This window comes from Gopherus flavomarginatus, chromosome 24, assembly GCF_025201925.1.
Source record: "Gopherus flavomarginatus isolate rGopFla2 chromosome 24, rGopFla2.mat.asm, whole genome shotgun sequence".
Classification (NCBI taxonomy): domain Eukaryota; kingdom Metazoa; phylum Chordata; order Testudines; family Testudinidae; genus Gopherus; species Gopherus flavomarginatus.
This window is the reverse complement of record NC_066640.1, coordinates 4,113,371-4,130,287: the sequence shown is the minus strand read 5'-3', so window position 1 is coordinate 4,130,287 and position 16,917 is coordinate 4,113,371. Positions and strand designations below refer to the sequence as shown.

At 54.9% G+C, this 16,917-nt stretch overlaps 1 protein-coding gene and 1 long non-coding RNA gene across 4 annotated transcripts in view; both read left to right on the top strand.

Moving 5' to 3' along the window:
* The first annotated feature begins 12 nt into the window (after positions 1-12).
* LOC127040026 (nuclear factor 1 C-type) overlaps positions 13-16,917 on the top strand; it is a 116,350-nt gene continuing 99,445 nt past the window's right edge. The window contains exons 1-2 of one of the 3 annotated variants that reach the window (XM_050933764.1): positions 13-490; positions 4,413-4,562. In XM_050933764.1, coding sequence (XP_050789721.1) covers positions 488-490; positions 4,413-4,562 — 153 coding nt within the window. In that variant the 5' untranslated portion in view covers positions 13-487. Of the gene's footprint in view, positions 491-3,388; positions 3,462-4,412; positions 4,563-16,917 lie in introns of those variants that run through there. The other 2 variants (XM_050933765.1, XM_050933766.1) reach the window with 2 other exon arrangements.
* On the top strand, positions 5,027-15,928 carry LOC127040095 (uncharacterized). The gene is made up of 2 exons (XR_007771363.1): positions 5,027-14,305; positions 15,041-15,928. It is a non-coding gene; the product is annotated as an uncharacterized LOC127040095 (long non-coding RNA).

Below are 16,917 nucleotides of genomic sequence, written 5' to 3'. Positions count from 1 at the left end.
CCGCACCCGACCCGCCGCCGCCGCTCCGCAGAGAGGAGAATTGTCACAGGTCGCTTCGCAGGAGCCCCTGGAAAGCGGCTGCGTTTTCTCGGTCTCCTCCCCTCCTGCCTGGGTGCCTAGGACCATTTTTTGACTCACCCGGTGCCAGGCACCTCCTTGAGCTGACCCGGGAGCCGAGCCGAGCCGAGCCGCGCCGCGCCGCGCCGAGCCGAGAGAGCCAGTAGTGGAGCTGATGCCCGTGTGTGTGCGCTCAGCCCAGCCCCAACCCAACACACAAACAAAAAAAAGCCAACAACAAAAATAACAACACACACGAGCCATGGGCACTGGCAGCCAGGAGGAGCCGGAGAGATGAGCCAACTCTGAGGACACTTTGATTTTTTTTTCTTCCTTCTTTTTGTTGGTGGAAAACACAAACTGTAGAATATTTTTGCCCCTTTTCCTTTGGCTGCAACTGGGTCTGGAGCCTCGTTAATTTCACTTGGCGATGGTAGGTTCCCTGGCAGTTTCCTTTTCTCCTTTACCTCCCCCCTCCCCGCTGTGGTGGATGGACCAAACAGCAAAAGTTTAGGGGTAGGGGTGGGGGGTATGTTTGTGGGGGCCGGGTAACCCCCCCCGTGGCAAAGCAGATGCGTGGAGCGCTGGGAGGGGAGATGGGGGGATGTGTCCTGCATGGCTCTGTGTTGGGGGGAGGCTGCCCTGCTAAGGTGCAGGCTGGGGACGGAGCCGGATGCAGAAGTGACCAGGAGCTGCCTGCGAGGCAGAGTTTCGTGCTGTACCGTCGGGGGGGGGGGCAGGGGAGGGAGATGTTTCTTGCTGGGGAAGTTTCTTTGCCACTCCTCCCCGCCCCCTCCCCCGAGGTGTGGGGAAGAGGCGGGGGGGGGGAGCTCTCCGCAGCCCAGGGGCTGCTCAGCTGGCGACGAGCTGGATGTAGCGGAAAATGGCCGCTCGGAAAGGGGCGGAGAGGACTGCAAGCCGCACCGACTTGAACTTGGCAATGACGCCCAGCAGAGGCGCGATCAAGGCCCGGCTGCGCACCCTGCGCTGCTGCCCTTCCCCCCCCCCCGCCCCGCTGTGTTTTCATGCCCACCTGCCTGAGCTGGCCGGGGGGGGGGACGGAGCGCGGTCCCCCCCGGTACGAAATGCACACCCGCCTCCCCCCCGCCCCCAGCCTGCGTGCCAGCCGCAGGAGCAGCAGCTTCTCTAACCAGGCGGCAGCCCGGGCCTGCCAGGGCCAGCAAAGTTCAGGGCTTGCTGGCTGCTCGGGGGAGGGAGACAGGCCACGTACCCCGCGGGTCCGCCCCCCCCTTACTGATCAGGGCTCCCAAACGCGGTGTTTCAAAGCGGGGCCGCTTTGCAGCCCTCCCCTGCCACCGCAGCACCAGAGAAGCAAAAAGCGAATTTCAGTTCTCGTTCCAAAAATAGCCTCGAGGTTTGGGGGCTGGGTTTTTTTTATTATTATTATTTAGTAGAGAAGAGATTTAAAAAAAAACCAAACCAAACCCCACCCCGTTCTCGGAGCAAAGCTGCTGCTTTGGCCTTTTTTCTTCGGCTCTGCTAGTTGCTGAGAAATAAACACCCCCCAGACAGGGGCTTTCAAAATTGTTATAAGGGCCCAGCCTTGTTCCACGCCGACCCAAAAGTTTAATTCTTTTAATGCAACATTTTGACGAGGGCAGGGGGAGAAAACCTCAGCGCGGCTCGCTGCTCCTGCGATGAAAGGGGGTGGCCTGGAAGAGACGCTGGTTTCTTCTAATGATGCTTCCAAAAAAACTTGGACCAAAACTAAAATCCCTCTGACCTTAGAAGCAAAAGAGAAGGTGGTTTGTCCACGTACCGAGGGGAAAACCGTGGGGCTGCTGGCGATGCAGAGCGAGCTGGCTGCCGCAGTGGGTAGGTGTTTAACACATAACATGTCACCCTAGGCCCGCTCTTCCATCGACCCTATCCGCTCCAGGCCTTCCCCACTGCACTGGCGAGGGGAGAAGCTAGGGAGCCTCCCCGCCTCCTCTCTCCCCCCCAGCGCTTAGCAACTTCGGGACTTGCAAACTTGGCAGCATCCAGTGAATTTGGGAATCTCTAGCGAACCCTCCCCGCCTGCAATACGCTGCAATACGCAGGAAATCAACCGCGCGAAGTACTTTCTTCTGCAGAAAATCCTTTGCGGGGGGTGGAGGGGGGGGTGACCTCTGGAATTTTTTTGCAGAGAGAAGCACTGTGGGATTTGGAAAAGCAAAAGTGTCAGGGGGAAAACAAGGGTTTGTAGTTGGTGGTGGAGCTGCTATGATTAATTAGGCGTCTAAACTAGTAGGAAAATAAGGTGACTAGATTTTGTCCTTATAATTAGAAGTAGGTGCTGCTGCATTTCGTCTTCTATAGGAAGGCGGCTGGAGCTGCAAAGCCGCGGCGATTCTATTTCACACCCCGAATAGACACACACGCAGACAATGCGAATCCAAACTCGTTTTAATATTCGCCCCCCAAGTCCTGCAAAATCCCCGAACCCGAGAGGACGTTTTCCGTTTTCTTTTTGCTTAAGGTCATTGCTAAGATCAACCGGGACAGTCGATCAAAACTCGCAAACCTCGAGAGTCTGACATCTTGCCATGGGAGAGAAGGGCTTGAGGTCTCACTTTCAGAATTATGAAGCAGGGATTCCCTTTGGTTTTTCTGTACGTGGCCCCCCCTCCCCCCTTCTCATTAGTTTTATTAAAGCCTCCAGAATTTTTTGGAGGTTGTTTTCGCAGTTTCATGCAGCCAGAATTTGTGGTTTGGAGTTTGGTGCTTGACTGGGGCGGGTGTTTTCTTTGCTGTTGGTGTTGTGCTGTTTGTGTTGAGGAAGGAGGCGAAGTGATGTTACTAATTTTGAACTCAGCAACTCTCCCCCCCCCGTTCTCCCCCCGCAAGGCTTTGCAAACTCTTAGCCGCGGCTGGACTCAAGGAATCTAGGAACCCGACAGATGTGTCCGCTAATGCTCACCTGTCGCTGCGTGTTCTCACCCCCCCTCGCCCACTGCGAAACCAGAGCGGCCCGAGGAGAAGTTCACTCGCCTGCTGCAGCAAACAGCAAACGAAGTGACCGCCCTAAAGCCTGCGGAGTGAGCGGGGTTCGGGGTGTGACTGGCCGGGTGTGATCCCAGGGGGGCCCTGCAGAAAGGCGGCTGCCAGGGGGGCTGGTAACAGCGCGATTAGAGCCCCGCTTGGCTGTTGATTTGTCGCTAACATTTCCCAGGGCCGCTCCGGCCTGTTGCGCTGGGGACCGGCTCTGTAGATCCGGATTTTGCTCTCAGAGCCGCTTCTCTGCAATAGGCGCCCGTGCTGGGCTGAAGGGGGAAACTGGGGTGGGCTCGGGCGGCCACTTGCGTGTCCGGGGTCGCTTCTGGTCTGGTCTCTTTCCCCCTAAGCGGGCGCCGGGCTGGTCGGAAGGCGAGTGACCCGGAGGGGCGGTTAGGCGCGTCTGGGTGAGTGTTGTTGTTTTGTCTGCGTGCCCTGGGTCCAGATGTTAACAGAAGATTCCGCCCCCACCCCTCCCGGCATCATATCGGGCGATGCCCTTCCGCCAGCTCCATCCCCCCCCCCATCCAGAGCCACCCTTGGGTGCCTTCCCGTGCGTGTTGGCCTGGGGCAGTTCCCGCCGGGGGAAGACGCATGAGTCTGTCTGGCTGCTAGATCTAAAGTTGACAATGTGTTAGCAGCAAGGAGTGAAACTCGAGGGGACAGCGGGCTGCGCGCGCGCGCGGGTGTGTGTGTGTGTGACACACACCCCATCCCTGGCACAGTGACTTCCCCAGAGCCTCCAGCCACTGGGGTTCAATCCTCAGCGTCTCCACTGGCGCTTGCCCCGCAGACAAATATGGATCTGCAGTTTTGATCCTATGGGCTCTGTCCACCCGCTCCGCAAGCCCTGGCATCTCCCAGCCACCTTGTGCCCCCCCCCCCGCCGGAACCTAGGCATTCCCCCACATCTCCCCACTCTGCCCCCACCCCAACTCCCACCCCAGCTTCGCCCTGCAGCGGCGCAGCCTTTTCAGCCAAAAGGGGGATCCTGCATCTTTAAATGGGATGTAATATTTTGGGATGGGCTTTTTCATAACGTCACTCCATTCCTCGCTCCTTTTTTTTTTCATTTTCTCATTTCTTTCTTCCCTCTCTCTCTGGTGCCCGTGTCTCCATTGGAGCGAATTTCCCCCTAACTTCCCCGATCGCTCCCCCTCTGCCCCCCTCCACTTTGTATTTGGGGGGGGATCTTGTAGGGGGGTCGGAGATCTATACCCCGCCCCCCGGTGAGGATGAGTCTTTTTCGTCTTAAATTTCGGGTTGATTTTTTTCCCTCTTAAAGTTGGCTCTTTCGCTCTCTCTTGATTTTGGGGTCCCGCCCGACACCCCCCCTCCCGCCTGCGGTCCATCCCCAGAGAAGAGAGATTCCGGAGAAGGAGACGGGGAAAAACTGCTACAGCCTTCGAAATGACTCAGTAACTTTTGCGCCCTGGGTCTCTCTGCTGCAGTTAGTCAGTTTCCCAGATCAGCTCGGGATGTATTCGTCTCCTCTGTGCTTAACTCAGGTAACAGCCCCCCGTTTCCCCCCCTCCCCAAATCCCCTCCGGCTGCTTCCCTCCAAGCCCCTGCTTCATCGCTGGCTCTGCTCCTGGAAACCGGGATGCGGACAGGGAGATTGGCTTCCTCTGCGGAGATCGGTGGGGTTGTCGGTGGAGCAATTTCTCTGCCACCATTAGTGCAAAATAGTTTTACAGTTAAAGAAAAGGGCGGGATTTCTGGTGCGTGTAAAGATCCGGGCTGTCTGCAGCGGGGATGACGCTCGGGTCTTGCCGGTTGTTTTTATTAGGGTGGGGGTTGTTTTTTCTGTCCAGTGATTCCCCCCCCTTCACTTTCACTGGGGCTGGTTTGTTCGCAGGGGTGCCAGTGTGGTGGTGGTGGTTGTTTTGTCATGCGGCGGGAGGTGGGTGGGTGCAGGGAGACTGCAGGGTTTGGGGGGCATTTGGGGAGATGGGGGCAGGGGGGCATTTGGTGTGTAATTTAAAAGAGCGACTGGCAGCTCGCAGCCGGCTCGCCTCGGGGCACTGCTGCCTTCATGGGCATTTAGAGGGGAAAGAATCGGCCTATAACTAATTGCTTTCAACCCCCCCTCCCAGTAATACACGGGAAACTTTCCTCTGCACGAACGGCACATGTCCCCCCACCCCAGGCCTGGGCTTGCGGGGACGGGCACGATGGGGGCAGTTTTTCTTCGAAATGATCTAACTTTGTACGAAGTTGGAATCACATGGGCGTGTGTGTGTGTGTGTCTCTCTCTGTGTGTGTTATTTTAGGGGATAATCTGTGCACCTTGGCTAGTGTGTATCTTGTAGGTCACAAATATTCACGGTGTGTGTTGTGTGATATTCTGAGGGATCATATTTTCTTGGTGTATATTGTGTTTGTGTTATTAAAATATTGATTATGCGTGTGTTGCTTTAAATGACAACCTATTCATTGTGGGTGGCTGTGTAACTGTAGGTGATAAAATACTCTCTGGGTGTTGTGTATTTTGTGTGCATGTTATTTTAAAGGGGGTGGCAAAGATCACTACCTGTGTTGTGCATTGTGTTACTCTAGGTCATCAAATAGTCCCTCTCTGTGTATTGTTTTAGGGGATCACTGGGACTGTTGTGTGGGTTTGTGTTACGTTGGGTTATAACATATTGACCACGAGTGTTACTTTAGATCACAGCATATTGGCCCTGTGTTGTGTGTGTTAGTTTATAAAACAAGGGCTGCAATATGGTATGTGGGTGTTCTTTTAGGTTCTCTTCACAGTTGGTGTTGCGTGTGTTATTTGACAGGAGAGAATATTCCCTGGTTGTGTTGTGTGTTACCTTTGTGGGCTCTCTGAGTGTGTGCTTTGTGCGGTTTCTTTTTGTGAATAAAATATTCGCTTGAAAGTTTCTTTGCATATTCCACCAAAACTCTGCAGAGGCAGGGCCACGTTGGAGGGGGAGGCTGGATCGCTTGCTCTGTCCGTATTGATTTTTGATATTTATTTAATTATTGAGCAGCCAGCCGTCCCTTTGCGTCTGAGTGACCCTTTCCCTGCTGCGGGGCCCACTTGCTCCAGCAAAATCAGGGGTCCGCAACCTTTCCCAAGTGCTGGGCCAAGTCTTCATTTGTTCACTCTGATTTAAGGTTTCGCGTGCCAGTAATACATTTTAACATTTTTAGAAGGTCTCTTTCTAGAAGTCTATAATATAGAACTAAACTATTGTTGTGTGTAAAAGTAAATACGGTTTTAAAATGTTTAAGAAGCTTAATTTAAAATTAAATTAAAATGCAGAGCCCCCCGGACGGTGGCCAGGACCCGGGCAGTGTGAGTGCCACAGAAAAGCAGCTCACATGCCATAGGTTGCCTACCCCTGAATCTCTCCTCCCTCTGCTCCTTAGTGACTGTGAGGGTCTATTCTAGGCCTGGGAGCTCCACTGAAAAGAGAGGAGGAGAAAGGGCAAGGACCAAAGGCTCGGTCTGCTCCGGGGTCCCAGCCCCTCAGCTCTCCAGCTGCCCCCCAGAAGGAGGGTGATGTCAGTGGGGCAGGAGACTAGCAAGACACCCTGCTTGCCTCTCCTTCCGTCTGCCAGTCAGTCCCTCTAGGGCTGGACTTTCCTGTGGCTTTAACCTGATTCTTGCTTCCCCTTCTTGCAACCCCCACATCAGGGTCACATGCTGCCCCCTGCACTGGGTGTGGGTAGGGGCCCACAGATCTGCACCCACGGGGAGACAGACAAGCCACAGGGACAGGAGGATCCCTATGGCTTAGCTGACCACCCAGGAGGCAGTGCCCGGGAGCAGGCTCACCTCCCCTGTCTTAGGTATCGTGCACATTGCAGCCGTGTTCCACCTGCCTGTGTCTCTTGGAGAAAGGGGGAGAGAAGCCCCTGGGTTTTGGTCTCGCCTCTTTTACTGGCCTTAGTATTTCTGGGCAATTCCTGAGACAGGCCTCAGGTTCCTGCCCCAGGAGCCAGGCGACGGTCGTTCCCCCCCACATTTTGCAAATAAGGCAACTGAGTTTGCACAAGGCCGCGTCTGGAAATAGAACCAAGGGTCTCAGATGCCAAAGCTACATCTCATTGACTCAGCCATGCTGCCTTTGGGAAGGAAGGTGCCAGATCTGTGTGCTTGACTTTGCTGGCTACAATCATTGCTCTAACCACTAGACCATGCTCTGCTCACCGCTCCAGGAAGGGAACCCGAGAAGCCTGATACCCCACCACAGCCATGCACTGTGTAGCCTGCTGGCAAAGTGTGTGTCCTGTCCCTCTCTGGAGCTGCAGTGGGACAGGCCTGTGGCTGGAAACGAAGGGCCTAGATTCGCAGACGGCTATTGAGCCTAGACGGTGTGCGATCACATAGTTAAACACATGCGAGAGGCTGCAGAATTAAGGCTGCATGAGTGACATTAACTGTCGTGCTTCCTCAGTTTCCACTTTCTAACCTTAAAGATCTTTAACCCAGCAGCTCTTTCCTTCTCTCCATCCTTCCTCTCCCCATGCACACGCCTCGCCCCCTAGACAGCCCCTCCTAGGTTAGCACTTGCCAGGGACCAAATGTCTTGGGGGGCTAGTAGTGGCCTGTCAGTCACCACTAGCCCAGTGCAGCAAGGACAACAATTGTGCCCATCGAGTGGGTCTCTCCCACCGTGTCAGGGGACTGAAACAAGCCAGGAGCAGAAGTTCCCACGCATGCCCGGCAGGGAGCCTCATTTGGCTTGGGGAGCTGCCAGAATATGCCAAACCCCGATCTGCGCTCTGCCTTCCCGGCGATGTGGACCTGCCCCAGGTTTGGGCTTTGCAGGGCTCCCCACAGACAGCTCCCTCTGCCCTCGCTCGTGGGCCAGGAGAGTCCCCTCGACGAGCAGCAGCTCTGGGATTGTCCCTTCCCTGCCAGAGCTCATCCAAGGCTTGTGTTGCACTAAAATAGCCCTGGCACCTCTGCCTAGTGCAGCGCTGGCCAGGGCTCTGCAGTGCCGGGCTTGGTTCCGATCCAGAAGCACGATGACGCGATTGCACACGGTCCAGCTCTCTCTCCCTGACTAGGGGCTTCCCTCCACCGAGACCCAGGTTCATGCCTATCTCCTCGGACAGCAGCGTGAGCTAGCAGTTAATGCACCGCGCTCCCAGCTCTGCCACTGGCTCCTGGGGTGTGATCTCAGGCAAAACACTTCCTCCCCCTCTGCACCTTGGTTTATCCATCTGTAAAATGGGGCAGTGATAGTCACCTACCTCCACGCGGGGTGGAGAGGGAGAACTCTGAGGCTAAATTAATAACTGCAAAGTGCTTTGAGATCCTCAGCTGGAAGGTGCCTTAGATGAGCAATTTATTATGAGTGCAATTGATTATTATTATTAATGCAAGGAGCCCCTAGTGTGTGCAATACGTTCGGCCTGCAGAAGCAAGAAAGCATGTGACCTGCTGATTAATTATTATTTATTATTATTTCTGGTTGTGTCCATCCAGCCCCTGGTTTGCAGACAAGGTAGGACTGTCCCAGCCAGGGGTAACTCTAGATAATACCAAGTCCTGCCCTGAGTGCAGGGGACTGGACTAGACGACCTCTCAAGGTCCCTTCCGGTCCTACGATTCTATGAACTCTTACCCTGAGTTCCTAAAGCTATTTCTGAGCAGCGAATATTTCCCCGTTGAAATCCATCAGAGGCACCAAATCACAGTCTCTCCCCCGCCCCCCCCCCCAAAAAAAGGAAAGAAAAATGCTCCTGGGGAAGATTCCTATAGCTTAAGGCCAGAGGGACCACTGTAATCATCTAGTCTGATGCCTTCATAGCACAGGCCAGAGAATCCACCCAGGGGTTCCTGCATCGAGCCACGGCAGCTTCAGCTCCCACCTCTGGCCCTTGTGCAGTCAGTGACCAGTGCCTGGGGAGTGTAAAGCACCTGCCATGCTGGAGGGCAGGAGAATTGGGCCTCTGGCGTTCGCTCCCTCGTTGGTATTCCAGTTCTTGGCCTGGGACAGGCTTTTCCTCTGGGTTTACCCCGCATCAGGGAATCCATATCAGCTGCGCTTTCCTCTTCTGCAGAGGGGTTTGGTCATGTCTCCCGGATGCTCGTCTCCGGTCTTGGTCCCACGTTTGGTGTCGCAGAGCTGAGGAGACGCTTGCAGGGTTTCAGAGACGAATAAAGTGAAGTTCAGGGCCATAATCTGCATTCGGGTGCAAGTCTGGAGGTGCCTGGATCCCGGGTCCTGGGTGGACCCACCTCTGCTTCTGGGGAAGATCCAGGGAACTAACCGTGTGCAACCGCTGACCAGGGGAGCCCTGTATGGGTTTTTAAAACTCCCAGAGAAGGAGGTCGTTGCCCAGCATCACCCAAGGGGTAGGAGCCATGGGGGGAAGTATGTGGTCAAAAGGAAATGCAGCACCTGTGTGGGGAGCAGTGCGGCTTTGAATTAGGTGCGTATGGACGTGTGGAAAGGTGAAATCGGGCTTTCCCATGTGTCATTGCTACAGCTCTCTGATACTGACCTTGGCCCGGGGAACCACAAGATCTTGTAGTCTCACTTGATAAGCCCCCACTTCTGAGCCCCTGGCTCTTGAATTCTCCCCCACACCCCTTGGCTAGGTCTTTATCTGGGTGGGGGAGGGACAGGAGATGTGCTTGGTGGTTGTGCTGTTTTGTCCTCCTTTCACAGCCCATGTGGGGGCTTATGTGAAGGGGGTCGGATGCCGAGCTCCACTCACATTGAGGCTCTGCTGGTTTACTCCCGCTGGGCCCATTCATGCCTTCAGCCCAGGGACACGTGACTTACCCTGACGTCAGGCGGAGGAGCACCAGGTTCCCCCGGGTGTGGGTATCCGTGAAGAAAATAGTCCCCTAAGAGGGAGTGCCTTGAAAAACTCACTTCAAATGAACCTCAGTTGAATTGTGTTGGAAAATGACTTGGCAGGGCTGGTGGCTCCGAGCCCAGGTCTGAGAGTGCTGTCTGGCTTGGCTCCAGGGCCCTGCGGGGCTCGGCCTCAGGTATTCAAAAAGAGGAGCCCTGGTACCTCTTCGCAAGGGGAGGTCAGAGGAGATGAGACAGCCGCTCAGGCAGTGAATTCCAGCAGTGATCTCAGATCATGTGCTGAACCATGAGGGGTAACTAGCTAGGAACTCGTGGGTTGTGTGTGTGGGGGGGAAGGTTGCAACATACTTTCGATTCTCCCATCTGCTGCGCATTGTTTGGGAAAAACAATGGGCCCCTTCTTTAAATGTAACCTTTGCGTGCCCATGTCATGTTCTCCCACTGTCTGTGCCCGTTCTCCACCGTGCAGGCCGGGGTCTCGGCCATGTCTCCCAGCCGTGCCCTCATGCCCTCATGCTCTGCAGTGGCTTAGCAGAGATTTGGCTCCTTCTGTCTGGTCTAATTTTAAAAGCTGGGTCGGTAAAAATAGATCCCCTTTTTAGTGCAGTTTATGAACCCGGATACGAGCAGGCAACAGAGCCTGCAGGGAGCTCAGATCCGGAGCTGGGGAGACGTGGGGTGCAGGGATGGGTCGGATCAGTAACATGGAGATAGCAGGGTCTTGCACTGCGTGTTTCAGTGTATGGCTGTATATGTGTGTGTCTGTGCATCGGAGCTAGCTTCCTCTCTCAGCTCCCCCAGGGAAATTCTATTGACTTCCGGGGAGTTGGGTCCTCCGGAATACATCACAGATTGTTTAGTTACCCCCTTTGGACACTGTTTGTTTAAAACCAGTGGCCCGATATGATTCTGGTTTACAAACTGCATCAGTTCCGATGGACTCACACAGTATAACTAAGAGCCGACTTGGGCTCCATACATGAAATTATTAACCCTCATCTGGGTTACCAAAATACCCTTCAATAATTAATGTTAGGCATCTAATTTTCTTTTCCTCCTTTCTGCGGTTGGTTTATTTGCAGCATTTTGCTCAGCCTGGCAATGAAAACAGACTCCTCAGATTCTCATGTGCTGGCACCATACTGCAATGTTTGGGCTGCTGAGCTGCAAAGAGCGGGTGGGGAGATTACATTAAAATTAAAAAACCGGCTTCCAATGACATTTGGGAGAAAATCAAGAGAGGATTTCTATTAATCGGCGATTTTAATAAACAAAATCTCAATGTCGGGCCTGAATTACCTGACAGTGTCTCTTTAAGGGCGCTGGGAGCTGATAAACATGGTCTGTGGCTTTAATTTAGGGCATGCTGGTTACAGGAGCATTCTGGGAGCTGTAGTTCAAATGGCCTCAGTGACATCGCTTCCTGGTGTTGCTCACTTTTACTCTTCCCAGAGGCTCTGGCAGTTCGGTTAGTGCTGGTCCCAAGCAGTGAAATCAGGATCTGGATTAGGAATGTTGGGAGGTTATAGCTGGGTACTGGATTCAAAACCTTTGGAAGTGTAGAGGTGACCCGAGGAACAGAGAAATGCACCGTTTCTTTTGCATCTAGATGATGGCTAAAGAGGGCCTGGAAATTGTTGTGTGTTCTCTTTGATTTTTTTCCGTGAGAAGCTCAGGTCCCGTCTAGTGTGGAATAGTCTGTGCATAAATGGAAGTCGGGTTGTTGAGCGAGGGAGAGATTTGTAGGTGCACGGCTGTAACTATGCAGGTGCACGTTAAATCTGCCACCTCCTCGCCCCCAGTGTGGACACAGTTACCTTGGACTGGAAGGGCTAAGACACCTTTACACCCGCACTCACACCAGGGCTTGTGAGATGTAACAGTCCCGATGTTGCTCTACTGGGAAAAGTGCCGTGTGGAGAGCAGGCAGTTTAACGCCGAGTTACCCCAGGCTCTGAACCTGGCATTGCCCCTACCCAGCTCCTGTCCACAAAAAAAACCCTCTCCCCCAAGGGGGGTAGTGTTTGAGCCCTGTGCTGAGCCGCCCAGCCGGAGGGTGGGTCAGAGTTCAGGCTCTGCCCTGACTCAGGCTGGGAAACCGCTTTGCAATGTGACTGAGGCCAAACCGCTCTGTGCTGCTAGTCCTCCAACGCCTGCCCACAGTCCCCCGCTGTGTCCAGTAGGACAGACGGGTTCTCCCACACTTGGCTGGGAAGGAATCACCAAGCAGCTCTGCTCACTACAGCAGGGAGCCCCTGGGATACGTCCTAGCAACACGTGGGGGAAGCGCAGTGCCAGCGAGGGGACAGCCTCTTGGGTAGGGCTTTGCAGCAGGGCTGCTCACACCCAGGCAAGGCTCAGACCCAGGCGCCGAGCACTCCGGATGCTCTGCGGTGAGATGGAGCCTTTGGCTTTGGTTTGGTCTGATTCACCCCCAGTGAACTCCAGCGGTGGAGAAAGCCTTTGCTAAAGACTCAGCACCCTGGGTAGAGAGGGTACAAGACGCATCCTAACAAGGCCTCCACGTTCTTGCAATACCGGATATTTCGGCACTTCCCACCCCTGCCTGCCTGCCCCGCCCCCAGCAGCATGCCTATTATGCACGGTGCGCGTGAGGTCACGCTGGTGGAGTTGGAGCAGTGCACTCTTCCAAAGGGCGTCCCCTGGCCAGTACCGGACAGAACCATGTCTGGTTATCACCCGGTACCGGAGAGGGGACAGAGCAGCCCAAAGGAGACCCCGTCTGGCGTAAAACCGGGCAAGCGGCCATCCTATCTCCAGCAAGGCCAGGGACGATCAGAGCGGATGTGCCTGATACTTACCCAGTAAAACCAAGTGCAGTGTGTGTGTGTGGGGCGGGCTTGCCAGGCTTTCTTGAGTGATCCCTTTAAAAAGGAGGTGGGTCCATGTGCTATTTAAAGACCCCAGCCTAATTCTTCTCCGGTGAGAGAGTTCGAGTCCCCGTCCTCTCCTGTTCCTGGTGCCTTGAACTCCGTTCTGGTGGGCAGTGATTCCACTGGACTAGCCCAGCGGGTTTACTTCATTGCAAACCCTGGTGCTGTGAAAGGGAGTTGAAGATGGGAATGCTATTATCCACGGTATTCTAGCACTGCAGTGACCCCAACCACTGTGCCCTTTACACACACGTGGTGAGAACGTCCCTACTCCTGGGGGCTCACAATCTAAACAGACAAAGGGAAACCGAGGCACGGAAATGTACCTAAGTTCACAAAACAGGTCAGTGGCTGAACCCTTCACAGTACCCCCTTTTCCTGGCTCCTCAGTCTAGTGCCCTAACCCCAAGACGATGATGACTTGAGCTCACGTGACTTTATTCAAACACACAAAAACTTTGGTGACATTTGCCCTGCCGATCGCATCTCATTGGTGCATCTCATTTGTCCGTGCTGTTTCCATATAGACCCTGGGGATGAAATGCAGCCGCGTGCAGAGTCAGTGCCGGGGCGATGCAGGGCTCCAGCCCTGGTCTGAGGTCTCGGTGGGGACCTCAGCAGCTCGCTGAATGCTGGAATGCACAATGGGGAATTTCACCCTGTCGGAACAAGAGGCGAAAACCAAACTCCCTCTCCAAACTTTGGGCAAGGTTTGACCTGGGGCTGAACTTTGTGGCTCAGGTTCCCTCTCTAATTATAAGGAGATCATCAGAGTCAGGCCCTCTATTTCTGATCCCAACATTTTTTGAACGCACACGCCCACCCCATGCGTTTTATAAGCCTGTAATTTTTCAGCTGGCAGATCCGGCCTGGCAAACAAGCCACTGGGACTTTCCTTTCTTGGTTTGTGTTGTCACCAGGGATACGGCCGACTCCCTTGGAGTTGTGGGTAGCTGATTCTCTGTGTAGCGCCAGAGTAAATCACTTCAGTTTATTCTGGGGCTCTCAGCTCTCTCCCGTGTCACGTGGGCTGGGAATCTTTCCGTCTCACTCATGGCCAATGGATTAATTTGTCCCTGTTCGTTTCCCTCCCCCTTACCCAGAAGCGCTGGGATTCTGTCTGTGCGATGGGGTGTGGACGCCCAGCAGGGCAGCCAGCAGTTGGGGTGGCTTGGCCTGGCACTTGCTTCTCCCCCTTACCCCACCAGAGCCGAGCGTTGGAGGCTGCAGCAGCTCTGGTGTTTGCTGCATCACCCTCCCAGAGGGGCATGGGGGCGCATTTCAGTCATCTCTGACGTGTCAGGAGCTGGGCTTTCCAGGCCCCTGCCCTTCCCTCCCTCCTTCACTCTCACCCAGCCTATCGGTTCCCCTCCCCCCGTACACCCCAAATAGCCCAAGCTGCCCTTGTTTGGCCCAAATCTCTGAGGACACTCAATTTTCTTGCCTCTGGTTTGCGCGTCTCCTCCTCTCCTCCAGTACAGCCTAGGCGCTGGAGAGCGAGACTCTGAACCTCTTGCGATGGTGGTTGCAGTTACACAGGGGGACGGGAACCGAAAGCAGCAGGAGGTCAGTTGGGGGGCGGGAAGGGCAAAGGAAATACTTCCAAGCCCAGCAGATTGCTCCCTCCTGCGCCTCTTCCTGGGCGATGCCGGAGTGTCGGTAATTACCCACGCGCATGGCTGCATGGCCGCGTGTTAGGGTGAGCAGCGAAACCCTTGTGGGGATAGTTCCCTGCTGATCCTGCTCTCATTTTGTTCACACACAGGCTGAGCCGGACGCTCGGGTCTCCTGCCGTCAGCACGACTCCCGCAGCCAGGGCCACCAGCTCCCAGGCTACGAGCGTGTGTCTGTCGGCAGAGCCATCGCTCGCCCCCCCACCAGCCCTACCGCTCCCAGCCTGGGTGCAAAAAGGGGCCTGCAGCTTGTCTTGTAGAATCGCCCCAGGAGGTACTGGGTATTAGTTACACCAAGGGGTGGGGAGGGGGGCGTTATCGTTCTGACTTTCTGAGCCCGCTCTGCTGCTCTGAATTCTCCGCCTTTCCGCCTCTCTCTCAGCCTGAGATTTTCTCAGGCTTGGGCGGGTTCCTAGGCTGGGGAATCCCAGTGTTTAAGGTCAGAAGGAACCACCAGATCAGATGCTCTCCCCTGTCTCAGCAGCCTGCTGAGATCCATTCAGGGACGCAGCCACTAGCTTGTGGCTTGGATGGAGCCGGAGGTGCTCAGCGCCTCTCCGGACCAGGCTGATGGTGGCACCCGAGCCTCCCCAGGCGCCAGTCATGACATTGGCTTTGATCTATACAGGCCCTGTAAGGCTGGTTGGTGGGGCAGCAGGCTGGATCCAGGCACTGGCAGAAATCACCCCTGGAGAGAGACTCCGGATTTACGCCAACACAACCGAGATCAGCGCCCGCCCCCTGCCGTGCCCTGATAACACCCATCGCCCGGGATGCTCCCCGGAGCTGCGCGTTTGCGGGTGGAGGACAGGAGTTCACTTCCCTTGTGCTGACCTTCAGTTATCCTGCATGGCTGATCCCTGTCCCCAGGCCTCTGCCAGGGGGGGTCATGCAGGAAGAGTTCTATTGGCTTTGTTTTCTTTCCTGGGCCCCGGGGCAGGGCGCTTGGGGAGGGGGCTCTGTGCTGCTGTTTGGTTTGATGTCTTTGGACTCCCTGAAACACAGAGAGAGGGGCTGGGATTCTGCCAGCCTGGAGCCAGGCAGTGCACCCAGCATACTGAGCTGGGGCAATGCATGTTACACCGAGGAGCAGGGATCGCCTCAAAATTCCTTCCTAGGGCTCTGGAACAAGTAAGGAAGACGCTGGTTTCCTGACGGGCCACTCCATCGGTTGTGCTGAGCCCGGTTCCAGCTGGCCCAGGAGGGGCTAGTGCGAGGATGAGTGAGAGCCATGCAGCTCCCTTCATCCATCCTCGCTCTGCCCCCTCCTCACGCCAGATCAGCTCCCCATGTCTTGGGCCAGTCGGAGTCAGCACGAAATACGGGGTGGCCCGTCAGGAAACCAGCGTCTTCCTTAGTTGTTCCAAAGCCCTAGGAAGGAATTTCGAGGTGCTCCCTGCTCCCCGGGTGTAACACAGATTGAGCCCATTTTTGTGGTGTGGAAAATACTGCGCCGGGGATTGATTTATTGATCAGCTGTTTCTCTAAAAGTGCATTAAACCATGGCTTCCCCGTCTCCTGCCAGTGTCCATCTGCAATTAGCGCTAAGGCCAGAATATCCGGCCTGTGTCTGAATGTGATCGTATTCGAGGCAGGGAAAGTGTAAAAGAAAAGTCAAACAACCAAACCTTTTTTTATTCCACAACTGAAACCCAAAAATATTTGGCACCCAAAAATGGAAAAATGTTTGGTTTGGAGGCAATTCCCGCCTCCCCTTTTAGTGGCTGAAAAGAGGGGGAAATATCAATTTTTGACAGACGCCCACAAACCATTGATGAAAAATTTCTGGGAAACCTTTTTTTGAGTTTGTCTAAATTTTTCGCAGCTCCAGAAACCATTTCCCGGCCAGCTTAGCTGGGGACTCTGCCCGCTTCCATCCTGTTCTCTTTCACGGAGCCAAACCAAGCCTGCCTGGCCACTGATTTTTTGGGGGGAGGGGGTGCCCTCCCCACTGCCCCACACCTCTCCCATCTTTGCAGCAGCTGTGCCCCTGCGGCCTGGGAGGGTAACTCTGGTGGCTTGCCAGCTTTTCCTCGGTAGCCTCCAACCATGGCGTTTGCTGCAAAGCACTAGGCTGAAACTACAGATAAATCAGGGGATGGATGAGGTTTATCATCAGCATTGCTTGGCTGGAGTTGGGACCTTCATGCTGCCCCCCCGTTCCCCAATTCTCCCCCCCCCCCGCCCCGGGATTAAGGAAAGTGAGACAGTGGAGAGAACTGTAATGTGAACCTCTCTGAGCATGGCTGTAAAATCTCCTTTAGTAACCTGTCCGCCTGGGCTAGTGTGCACCACGGGGTGCATACAAATGAAGCGGCGCTGCTGAAAAGTGCAGAGTAAAGGGTTTTTTGATGGAAGTGGCCGTGCATGCGAGACGGGTGTTGGAGAGAGTGTATGTGTCGGTGTGTTTGTGTGCCGGGGGGGACGTGCACGAGCGTGTATGTGTGTGCAAGACAGTGTGCTTGGGTGTGCGAGGCTGTGTGCGTGTGCGCACGAGGAGCTGTG